Source organism: Colobus angolensis, unplaced genomic scaffold (genome assembly GCF_000951035.1).
Source record: "Colobus angolensis palliatus isolate OR3802 unplaced genomic scaffold, Cang.pa_1.0 Scaffold39, whole genome shotgun sequence".
Lineage (NCBI taxonomy): Eukaryota > Metazoa > Chordata > Mammalia > Primates > Cercopithecidae > Colobus > Colobus angolensis.
In genome coordinates, this window is record NW_012117265.1 from 468,882 (window position 1) to 480,167 (window position 11,286).

General features: G+C 54.1%; 1 protein-coding gene across 1 annotated transcript in view; it reads left to right on the forward strand.

Moving 5' to 3' along the window:
- Positions 1 to 10,385, forward strand: part of TNPO2 (transportin 2) — a 32,167-nt gene extending 21,782 nt beyond the window's left edge. The window contains exons 12-24 of the mRNA XM_011954943.1: positions 2,737 to 2,962; positions 3,165 to 3,336; positions 3,758 to 3,844; positions 3,927 to 4,034; positions 4,129 to 4,287; positions 5,720 to 5,807; positions 5,994 to 6,092; positions 6,627 to 6,722; positions 7,449 to 7,524; positions 7,728 to 7,827; positions 7,907 to 7,981; positions 8,120 to 8,247; positions 8,330 to 10,385. Of these exons, the coding sequence (XP_011810333.1) occupies positions 2,737 to 2,962; positions 3,165 to 3,336; positions 3,758 to 3,844; positions 3,927 to 4,034; positions 4,129 to 4,287; positions 5,720 to 5,807; positions 5,994 to 6,092; positions 6,627 to 6,722; positions 7,449 to 7,524; positions 7,728 to 7,827; positions 7,907 to 7,981; positions 8,120 to 8,227 (1,394 nt within the window). The 3' untranslated portion in view covers positions 8,228 to 8,247; positions 8,330 to 10,385. The remainder of the gene's footprint in view (positions 1 to 2,736; positions 2,963 to 3,164; positions 3,337 to 3,757; positions 3,845 to 3,926; positions 4,035 to 4,128; positions 4,288 to 5,719; positions 5,808 to 5,993; positions 6,093 to 6,626; positions 6,723 to 7,448; positions 7,525 to 7,727; positions 7,828 to 7,906; positions 7,982 to 8,119; positions 8,248 to 8,329) is intronic.
- Positions 10,386 to 11,286: the final 901 nt, after the last annotated feature.

Sequence of the window (11,286 nt, forward strand, 5' to 3'; positions counted from 1 at the left end):
CTAAAAATACAAAAAAAAAAAATGGCTGGGTGTAGTGCCTCAAGCCTGTAATCCCAGCACTCTGGGAGGCCAAGGTGGGTGGATCACCTGATGTCAGGGTTTCGAGACCAGCATGACCAACATGGTAAAACCCCATCTCTACTAAAAATACAAAAATTAGCCAGGCGTGGTGGCACATAGCTGTAGTCCTAGCTATTGGGAGGCTGAGGCACGAGAATCACTTGAACCTGGGAGGCAGAGGTTGCAGTGAGCGGAGATCACACCACTGCACTCCTCCAGCCTGGCGGCAGAGCGAGACTCCATCTCAAAAAAAAAAAAAAAGGCCAGGTGTGGTGGCTCATGTCTGTAATCCTAGAACTTTGGGAGGCTGAGGCAGGCAGATCGTTTGAGCCCAGGTGTTCAAGACCAGCCTGGGCAATATAGTGAGACCTCATATCTACCAAAAAAAAACCTAAAAAACCTGATAAAATTAGCCAGCGTGGTGGTAAGTTCCTGTAGTCCCAACCAATTGGGAGGCTGAGGTGAGAGATCAAGGCTGCAGTAAGCCATGATTGCGCCACTGCATTCCAGCATGGGGAACAGAGTGAGACCCTGTCTCCAGAAAAAAATTTGTCTAAGGAAATGTTTCAACATGTATTATGTGTTTAATGTATCTGATATCTCATGTTAATAGGGTATATAATATATCACGCAATACGCTTGTATATGTTAATAGATTACATAAGCTGTGTCATCTATTTTTTTGAGACTGAGTCTTGCTCTCTCGCCAGGCTGGGGTTCAGTGGCGTGATCTCAGCTTACTGCAACCTCTGCCTCCCAGGTTCAAGCGATTCTCCTGCCTCAGCCTCCTGAGTAGCTGGGATTACAGGTGCTTCCCACCATGCTCAGCTAATTTTTGTATTTTTAGTAGAGACGGGGTTTCACCATGTTGGTCAGGCTGTTCTCAAACTCCTGAGCTCGTGATCTGCCCGCCTCAGCCTCCCAAAGTGCTGGGATTACAGGTGTTAGTCACCGTGCCAGGCCAATTTTTTTATTTTTAGTAGAGACAGGTTTTCACTATGTTGGCCAGGCTGGTCTCGAACTCCTGACCTTGCGTTCTGCCCACTTCGGCCTCCCAGAGTGCTAGGATTACAGGCGTGAGTCACTGCGCCCAGCGTATTTTTGTATTTTTATTTATTTATTTATTTATCATTCATTAAAGGTGTGGTCTCACTATATTGCCCAGATTGGTCTCAAACTTATGGTCTCAGGCAATCCTCCTGCATTGGTCTCACAAAGTGCTAAAATGACAGGTGTGAGCCCCCATGCCCGGCCCCAAATTATTATTGATAGCAGTCTAGGGCTGGGCGGACGGCTCCTGGGGAGTGATGAGACCTAGATCAGCAGGTGATGAAGGCTCTGTCACTTCCAACTCTGGGCTGCAGCTGAGGGGCTGGCTGCCTAGTCTGTTTGCTCCCCTACCCTGGCTAGTCTCTGCCCTGTCTCAGGAAGGTGGCCAGGAATAGGAGTGCACGTCCCTGCCTTAATGTTGTGCTAGGGACTGGGCACCACACCAAGATTTTCAGTGTATTCAGGGGTCTGTAATTCACTGAGTGGCCAGGCCAGGGTCAAGAGCTTTCCTGCAGGCTGAGTGCCATGGCTCACGCTCTAATCCTAGTACTTTGGGAGGCTGAGGCAGGAGGATTGCACGAACCCAGGAGTGTGAGGCTGTGGTGAGCTGTGATTGCACCAGTGTACTCCAGCCTGGGTGATAGGATTAGACCCTAATTCTTTTTTTTTTTTTGAGGCGGAGTCTTGCTCTGTCACCCGGGCTGGAGTGCAGTGGCCAGATCTCAGCTCACTGCAAGCTCCGCCTCCCAGGTTTATGCCATTCTCCTGCCTCAGCCTCCCGTGTAGCTGGGACTACAGGCGCCCGCCACCTTGCCCAGCTAGTTTTTTGTATTTTTTAGTAGAGACGGGGTTTCACCGTGTTAGCCAGGATGGTCTCGATCTCCTGACCTCGTGATCCGCCCGTCTCGGCCTCCCAAAGTGCTGGGATTACAGGCTTGAGCCACCGCGCCCGGCCACAAACATCTTAAGAACTGGTTCAAATGCAAAGTGCTTTTATTCCATTTGGGTCACTGCTGCCCCATATGGGTCAGTGCTGCCCCACTCACTGTGTAAGGGAGCCAATTTTGAATTAATGCATGACCAGATAAACTAACACGGGGCTCTCTGGCTGGGCTTGGTGGCTCACGCCTGTAATCCCAGCACTTTGGAAGGCCAAGGCGGGTGGATCACGAGGTCAGGAGACTGAGACCATCCCAGTCAACATGGTAAAACCCCGTCTCTACTAAAAATACAAAAAATTCCCCAGGCATGGTGGCAGGGGACTGTAATCCCAGCTACTCAGGAGGCTGAGGCAGGAGAATTGTTTGAACCATGAGGTGAAGGTTGTGGTGAGTCAAGATCGTACCACTGCACTCCAGCCTGGGCGACAGAGTGAGACTCTGCCTCAAAAAAAGATAAAGATAACATGGGGCTTTGGGATGAGAGGCTTCTGCTGTTTCCCCTCCTGTGCCTGCCTTTCCCTGGCTCTGTGAAATGATTCTGGGTCAGTGATTTCACCTCTAAGCCTCAGTTTCCCTATATGTTGTGTGCGGCTGACTCTTTCTCTCCATAGGGTAGGTGTGGCTGGGCCTAGCTTGCTCCTGGGGCCCAGTCAAACTGCCCCCTCCTGGTTCCCTTTCCTTGTAGGCTGCATGCAGGGCATGGTGCCCTACCTGCCCGAGCTGATCCCGCACCTGATCCAGTGCCTGTCGGATAAGAAGGCCTTGGTCCGCTCCATCGCCTGCTGGACGCTGAGCCGCTATGCCCACTGGGTGGTCAGCCAGCCGCCTGACATGCACCTCAAGCCCCTGATGACAGAGCTGCTCAAGCGCATCCTGGATGGCAACAAGAGGGTGCAGGAGGCGGCCTGCAGGTGACCCTGGACCCCTGATCCCACAGCCCCCACTCTCCCCTGGCCACCCTCTGGGAAGTGATGACACCTGTGACTGTTGATGTGTCACTGATTTCTCTCGTATTCGTACTGGCTGATCCTGAGTTGCCCTCCCCCACTGCCCATGGCCCAGTGCCACCTGCCATAGTCCACTGAGCCCCCGCCTCACCCTCCCTTCTGCCAGTGCTTTCGCCACCCTGGAGGAAGAGGCCTGCACGGAGCTGGTGCCCTACCTCAGCTACATCCTGGACACACTCGTCTTTGCCTTTGGGAAATACCAGCACAAGAACCTGCTCATCCTCTACGATGCCATTGGCACCCTGGCCGACTCTGTAGGCCACCACCTCAACCAGCCGGTGAGACCCCAGAGCGGCTCCTGCCTCCCGATCCCTGTGCCCCTGGGCATCCAGTGACCTGGTGGCAACCCCGTGTTGCACGCCAGGGACGTGGCCATACCTCGACAGGCAGACAGACAGACCCGGCCCCGCCCTCGCCCTGCTCCCAGTCTAGTGGGGGAGAAAGACAGTTATGAGACAGCGTGGTAAGTGCTGTGCTTCGGGAACCAGGAGGCGGTGACCCAGGCTCCCAGGGGGGTGGGGTGGGGAGGACAGTGCTTGGACAGGTGACAAGAATGAAGGCCTTGAGGTCTGGCCAGATGGCAGGCCTTTCAGGATTCCATGAGCAAGGCGCTCAGGCCTCATCACTCGGGCAACAGGTGCCTGAGTCACAGTCTGCCACCCCGACCCAGGGAGCGCCAATTTCGTGCTCCCTCTCCAGGAATACATCCAGAAGTTGATGCCCCCACTGATCCAGAAGTGGAATGAGCTCAAGGACGAAGACAAGGACCTCTTCCCCCTGCTGGAGGTGAGTGGGCTCCTGCCCCTCTCCCGAAGCCCATCCCGCCCTCCCCGCCTGAGTTCTCCCCATCTGCTTTCCTCCCCGCCAGTGTCTGTCATCAGTGGCCACCGCCCTGCAGAGTGGCTTCCTGCCTTACTGTGAGCCCGTCTACCAGCGCTGCGTCACCCTGGTGCAGAAGACGCTGGCTCAGGCCATGGTGAGCACCCCCACGCCCGCCACCTATGCTTCTGCAGTGGCCTGCCTTGGGCCTGCTCTCCACTCACCCTTGCCCTGTCCCCATCTGCGTCTAGATGTACACCCAGCACCCTGAGCAGTATGAGGCTCCCGACAAGGACTTCATGATCGTAGCGCTGGATCTGCTCAGCGGCCTGGCTGAGGGCCTGGGTGGTCACGTGGAGCAGCTGGTGGCCCGCAGCAACATCATGACATTGCTGTTCCAGTGCATGCAGGTGGGTGGGGACTTGGACAGTGATGACACCCAGCAGCCTGCATGGGCTGCCCCTGGCGGGGACTCAGGGCCTGGTTGTGCGCAAAGAAAATCAGGGAAAAGGGGCTGTTCTAATTATTTTAAACAGTAATCCTGGAGGCTGAGGCAGGAGGATGGCTTGAGCCTAGGTGTTTGAGACCAGCCTGGGCAACATAGTGAGACCCCAGTTCTAAAATTTAAAAAAAATTTTTTTAAAAAGCAAACAGTATTGGAAATAGAAAATATGAGGCCAGGCGCTCATGCCTGTAATCCAGCACTTTGGGAGACCATGGCAGGTGAATCACTTGAGGTCAGGAGTTTGAGACTAGCCTGGCCAACATGGTGAAATCCTGTCTCTACTAAACATACAAAAATTAGCCAGGCGTGGTGGCGGGTGCCTCTAATCCCAGCTACTTGGGAGGCTGAGGCAGGAGAATTGCTTGAACCCAGGAGGCAGAGGTTGCAGTGAGCTGAGATCATGCCACTGCACTCAAGACTGGACAATAGAGTGAGCCTCTGTCTCTTTAAAAAAAAAAAAAAAAATAGAAAACATGAAAGCCCAAGTCCCTGCCACGGCACAGTTGGCTCTCCATATCTGTGGGTTCTACATCCCAAAATTCAAGCAACCTCAGATTGAAAAAACTCAGAGGAAAAATTACATCTGTACTGAACACATACAGACGTTTGTTCTTGTTATTATTCCCTAAACAACACAATATAACAACTATTCCCATACTGTTGACATTGTATTAGATATAAGTGATTTAGAGATGACACTAAGTGTACAGGAGAATGTGCATAGGTGCATATGCAAACAGTATGCCCCCCGCCCGCCCCCTACCTTTTTTTTGAGACAGAGTCTCACTCTGTCACCCAGGCCGGAGTGCAATGGTGCGATCTCAGCTCACTGCAACCTTCACCTCCTGGGTTCAAGCAGTTCTCCTGCCTCAGCCTCTCAAGAAACTGGGACTACAGGCATGTCCCACCATGCCTGGCTAACTTTTTTGTATTTTTAGTAAAGACAGGGTTTGCCATGTTGGCCAGGCTGGTCTCAAACCCCTGACCTCAAGTGATCTGCCTTCCTCGGCCTCCCAAAGCGCTGGAGATTATAGGCATGAGCTACTTCTCCCAGCCCTAACACTATGCCACTTTATATCAAGGACTTGCACATTCGTGGATTTTGATAGCTGCAGGGACCTGGGAAAGAATCCCCCACGGACACTGAGGGATGACCGTTGGAGCACTGCCATCTCCCATTTGCAGATGTGGACTGGAGGCTAGGGAGGTTAAGGAACAGCTGGGAGCCCTAGAACTGGAAAGTGGCAGAGGCTGGACATGCACCAGGGACTGTGCCCCCTCAGCTCTCGTGGTTAGGAGGAGGGGACCCTCCACACTGATATTTCTTGAATCCCCAGGACTCGATGCCTGAGGTCCGGCAGAGCTCCTTTGCCCTCCTGGGAGACCTCACCAAAGCCTGCTTCATCCATGTCAAGCCCTGTATTGGTACGACACTCGCCTTGTCCCTAACCCATGACCCCAGCCCTGGCCTCAAGTGATGGAGAGCAATACCCAGGGATGACTGTGACCACATTGGGATGTATTCGTACTGTCTGATGGGGCCTGCTGGACTAGGTCTGCAGCTTACCCCAGCTGGCCCTCCTGCTCAGCACTCCTGTTTCTCCCCACCAGCCGAGTTCATGCCCATTCTGGGAACCAACCTGAATCCAGAGTTCATCTCGGTCTGCAACAACGCCACCTGGGCCATTGGTGAAATCTGCATGCAGATGGGTGAGTGCCCTGCAAGTGGCAACAGGCCCCTCCCCATTAGCCTGTTCTCAGCCTGGGGGCGGGAGCCTAGCTCTGACTGACAGCTTCCGTCATGGGAAGTCTCTGGGGGATCGTCATGGGTGGAGCCAAGCAGAAAGGTCATTTGTGATTGGCTTCGCCAAAGAGAAGGGATAGGAGGGCTGTTCTGATTGGACCGTTTTGTGTAGTTGGCTAAAAGACTCATTCGGATTGATTGGGTGACTTTGGCCCTCCCTCGAATTGATTGGGTGACTTTGGCTGCTTTTCCTTTGACTTGGGCAGCGTAGTCTCACCTTAGCGACTCCAGAGAAACCTCTGATGTTTGGAGCGTGTGGGTCTGTCCCTGTTGACCAGGGATTCTGGGTGGGGATTAGCCGGAGAAGGTCTTTTGTTTCCTCACTGGTAGTGGTTGGCCAGTCTCTGGTTAGAACTGGGGTGAGTGAGTGTCGGGGGCAGCCCCGAGGCCCCCTGTGGGTGAAGGGGGCTGTGCAGGGCTCTGATTGGGTGCTCCCCCAGGGGCAGAGATGCAGCCTTATGTGCAGATGGTCCTCAACAACCTGGTGGAGATCATTAACCGACCCAACACACCCAAGACACTGCTGGAAAACACAGGTGGGCACCCGGCCCCGCTGCTGCCTGCACCCCTGCCCGTCTTCTGGAGGTGGGGTTCTGGGCTGGGAGGGGCATCAGATAGGGCCTTGTCAAGGAACCAAAGAGGGTGTCTGGAAGTAACTGGAAGGAGGCACTGTGAGAAGCCCCAAGAAAGATGCAGCCTCAGGCTGGGTGCAGTGGCTCACACCTGTAATCTCAGCACTTTGGGAGGCAGATCACCTGAGGTCAGGAGTTCAAGACCAGCCTGGCCAACATGGTGAAACCCCATCTCTATTAAAAAATACAAAAATTAACCGGGGGTGGTGGCGTGTGCCTGCAATCCCAGCTACTCAGGAGGCTGAGGCAGGTGAATCGCTTGAACCTGGGAAATGGAGGTTGTAGTAAGCCAAGATCATGCCACTGCACTCCAGCCTGGGCAACAGAGCAAGACTGCATCTCAAAAACAAAACAAAACAACAACCAAAAAAAAAAAACAAAAAAGAAAGAAAGAAAAGGAAAGGGAAAGGAAAGAAGAAAGAAAGATGCAGAGAGACCTGGGAAGAGACTCAGGTGTGATGGGGAGGACCCCTGGCTGGGCCAAGCTTGGGGGACCAGGGTGGCTGCAATAACCATTCCCTTGGGGCTCATGGGGCGGGGCTTGGTGCCTCGTGCCAGAGGCTCCGCCACGTACCGTCCCGGGGCCGCTCGGGGTTGCAGGTCGTCTGACGAGTCCCTCTGCCATTCCAGCCATCACCATCGGCCGCTTGGGCTATGTGTGCCCCCAGGAGGTGGCACCCATGCTGCAGCAGTTCATCCGGCCTTGGTGTGTGTCCACGTGTCAAGCCTGCTGTGTGGTGGGCGGGACGGGCCCAATTCCCTCCCTCGCCTGTGCACTTCCAGCCCCATCTGCTTACTGACTCCCTGCCCTGCCCCACCCCCCACAGATGCATGTCCCAGGCCCACTCACTGATCCCCAGATGCATGCCCTGCCTGCCCTCTGACTTCTAGCTGCTCACCTTCCCACAGGTGCACGTCCCTCAGGAACATCAGGGACAACGAGGAGAAGGACTCGGCCTTCCGCGGCATCTGCATGATGATCGGTGTCAACCCAGGGGGCGTTGTGCAGGTTGGGGCAGCTGGGCTCTGAGGGCAGGCGCGGGCGCTGGGCTCGGGCGGCCCCTCACCTGGGATCCGTCACGTTTCAGGACTTTATTTTCTTCTGCGATGCTGTAGCCTCCTGGGTGAGCCCGAAGGATGACCTTCGGGACATGTTTTATAAGGTGAGGCTCTGGGCCTGATCTAGTTCTGGGAGCAGGCAGGGGTGAGACCATCTGGTAACAACGGGGCCTGCGGATGGGGAAGAGGTGCACTCCCCTTGTTCTGCCTCTGCCTACCCCTCATCTCCACCCTCCCCACAGATTCTCCACGGCTTCAAAGACCAAGTTGGGGAAGATAACTGGCAGCAGTTCTCTGAGCAGTTCCCGCCGCTGCTCAAGGAGAGGCTGGCGGCTTTCTACGGGGTCTAGGTGATCATGGAGACTGCCAGGTGAGGAGGCTGCAGCTGGCGAGCCAGCACTGTCTTGGGGGCCAAAGGGTCCGAGACCATGACCTTCCTCCTCCCCCTGCAGGTTTCTGTCTGCGTTGTCGTCGGAGGGATTACTGGGGAGTGCGCTGCATCCAGAAGTTGCTGTGCCCTGGTTGAGGGGGGTTAGGGAGGAGTGAGTGGGACTCAAATCCAGATGCCTTCCCCGTCCGTCCGTCCGTCCGTCCACTTGCCCTCCTGGCAGGTGGGTGGGGCCACCATGCTCATCCTACAAACGGGGAGGTGGGGGGGACTTCTGGTGGGCAAGGGCCCCTGGGCTCTAATAGGGTCATCTCTGGCAGCCCACTTGGGCCAGCTACATGGGAGGGAGGAATCTACACAGCTGACCGAATCCAGCTTCGGATGAGGTGAGGGAGGAGCAGGTCAGGAAGGGGACCCTTGTAGGGACGCGTACACTCACACGGACACACGTGGCCACACGCGTGTGCGGGTGCCATAACCGGCGAGGCTGGGCCAGCCGCTCCACCATTTCCCCGACTGCATGGAGACAGTAGAATTAGTGAACCCGAGTTAACCCGTAAGGCCTTCCGTGTAACCTGCATCTAGAGTTTAAGAAGCTTCTGCTGTTTTGCCGGAATTGGCGGTGACTGGGGAGGGCTGGGTGGGTGGGGGGCCTCAGGCGGGATCTCGGGGCGGGGGGAGGAGGATGGTGACCTTGGGGGTCGCCCTGTCAGCACGCACATGCTTGGGACCTGCTCCACACACTCCCTGCCAGCTTTGTTGCAGCCTCAGCTGGTGTGTCTCCGTCCTTGTCCTAGCCTAGCTCGCAGGGTGAGAACCACTGGAGTGGCTGGGGCTGGCCAGAGGTCACCCTTTCTCCTTCCTGTGTGCTCCAGTGGCTTTTGAAGACACTGGGCTGGGACCTTTTTCCTGAAGAGAGCTGGGTGTAGCCAGAGCTTCTGGCACCTACCCCTAGCATCTCTCTCTGTAAGCAGCTTCAGGGGCAGTCCGTTTCTCTGTGCTTCTGAAGGCCCCCTTCTCACATTTCAGGCCCAAGTTTTAACTCAAGGGCCAGGGCAGGGGCATTTGATTGATGATGACAGAGGACACAGGTTTATGCTTTGCCAACAAGAAGGAAAACCGAGGCTTGGCAGAAGGGAAAGGTGGTGTGTTCCCTGTTCCCTACTCCATCTCCCTGGGACTTCCTGCTCATCATAGTACCCAGTGAGCCCAGAGATCTACTAGACTGGGTCAGCAATTCTAGAGAACCTTCCGGAATAGTCTGGGGACACGGTCAAGGTGGCAGGGGCTCCCCTAGAGAGGGTGGGGGTGTAGTTATTTCCCAGTTGGTCAGAAAACTGGGCCCTGCAGACCCCCTTAGCATTTTTTCCTTTTTTTTCCTTCCTTGCTTTTTACTTCTTTGGGGAGCCCCTTGTGTTTTGGAGTTTGACTGGAGTCTCGCATCCTGGGGCCTGCTCCATCCATTCCTCCTGGGCCCCAGACCCTCCATGCTAGCCCTGTGTCTTTCCAGAGTCAGGGTCAGGCCCTACCTCTATTCCAAGGGGCACTCGGTACACATTCCATAAATTAGCTGGATGTCCCTGCCCGCCCACCCCATGAAACTCGAGCAGGTCTCTGGAAGCCATTTGTTTAAAAAAAAAAAAAAAAAAAAAAAAAGTTTTAAAAATACCTTTAATTTTCTGGTAATTCCAGTTCTTTGGAGCATCCTCTGCTGGGTCTTGGGGTGTGTGGATGGATGGGCTGTCTGATGGGATTGGTAACCCCTCACTACTCAAGATGGGGGGATACAAACACCTTCAGGGAAGGGGAGCCTGGTTCTTCTCGTTTTCCTTTTTTTTTTTTTTAAAAAAAAAAAAACTATTTAATTTTTTAATTTATTTTTGGTTATTTTTTGCACAATGAAGTTTCAGCTTCTCAACCTTCTCCCCTAACCAGGGCTGTGGACCCAGACTGGCCTTGAGCCACAGTCCCTCTTTCCCTCTTCCCCTCTTCACCCTCTTCCCCCTGCGGGCTCCCGGGTCTGTCCATTTGTTACTGTGCTGTGCTGGGGATTGGCGCCGAGGTGGCGTGAGATTCCACTTGTGTAGAACTTTGTTGAGTAAAGATCAGTTTCTTGTGAACTCCTTAGTCTGTGGCTTCCTGTGTCCTTGGCTTTGGTAGTAAAGAAATGTGGGGGGCACCCGGGATACTTGAGAGTGGGAAGATAGATGAATGTGAAAGATGGAAGATTAAATTCGTAACATATATGAAATGTGCAGCTCATTCTCTGGGACTTCAACTCACTAAGGGTGAGCCATTAGTATCGCAGCCCAGGTTCAAGACGCCCCTCTGCCGTACTCTAAACTGAGGGGTAAGCGGTGAGGCCTTGCCGCACTCTTATCATCAGCTAACCCTGGGTCAAGGTTTTCGTACAAGGCCCAGCCCAGCCCCAGGCCTGAGGGAAATTTATTAATATTAGTTACAGTTACTCAGGCAAATGAGAAGTAGTTCCAGCTGTGGGAAAACAAAAACCACAATCTTTAAAATTTTTTTTTTTGAGACCGGGTCTTGCTCTGTCACCCAGGCTGGAGTGCAGCGGCTCAAGCAATCCTCCCACCTCAGCCACTCAAGTAGCTGGAACCACAGGCGCATGCCACCATGCTGGCTAATTTTTGTATTTTTTGTAGAGGAGGTTTTCACTATGTTGCCAAGGCTGGTCTTGAACTCCTGGGCTCAAGCTACCCAACGGCTTTAGCCTCCTAAAGTGCTGGGATTGCAGATGTGGGCCACCGCCCCCAGCCAGAATAAAATCTTACTGCAACCTTGGTGTGGCCCAAAGATCAACGTGAGAAAATTAAAAATTACTGAAACACATCCAATATTCAACAAATAAGGCCTGCGTTCTAGTGAGAGGACAGACTGTAAAAAGTGGAACTGGTCGGACGCGGTGGCTCATGTCTGTAATCCCAGCACTTTGGGAGGCCGAGACGGGCGGATCACGAGGTCAGGAGATCGAGACCATCCTGGCTAACACGGTGAAAC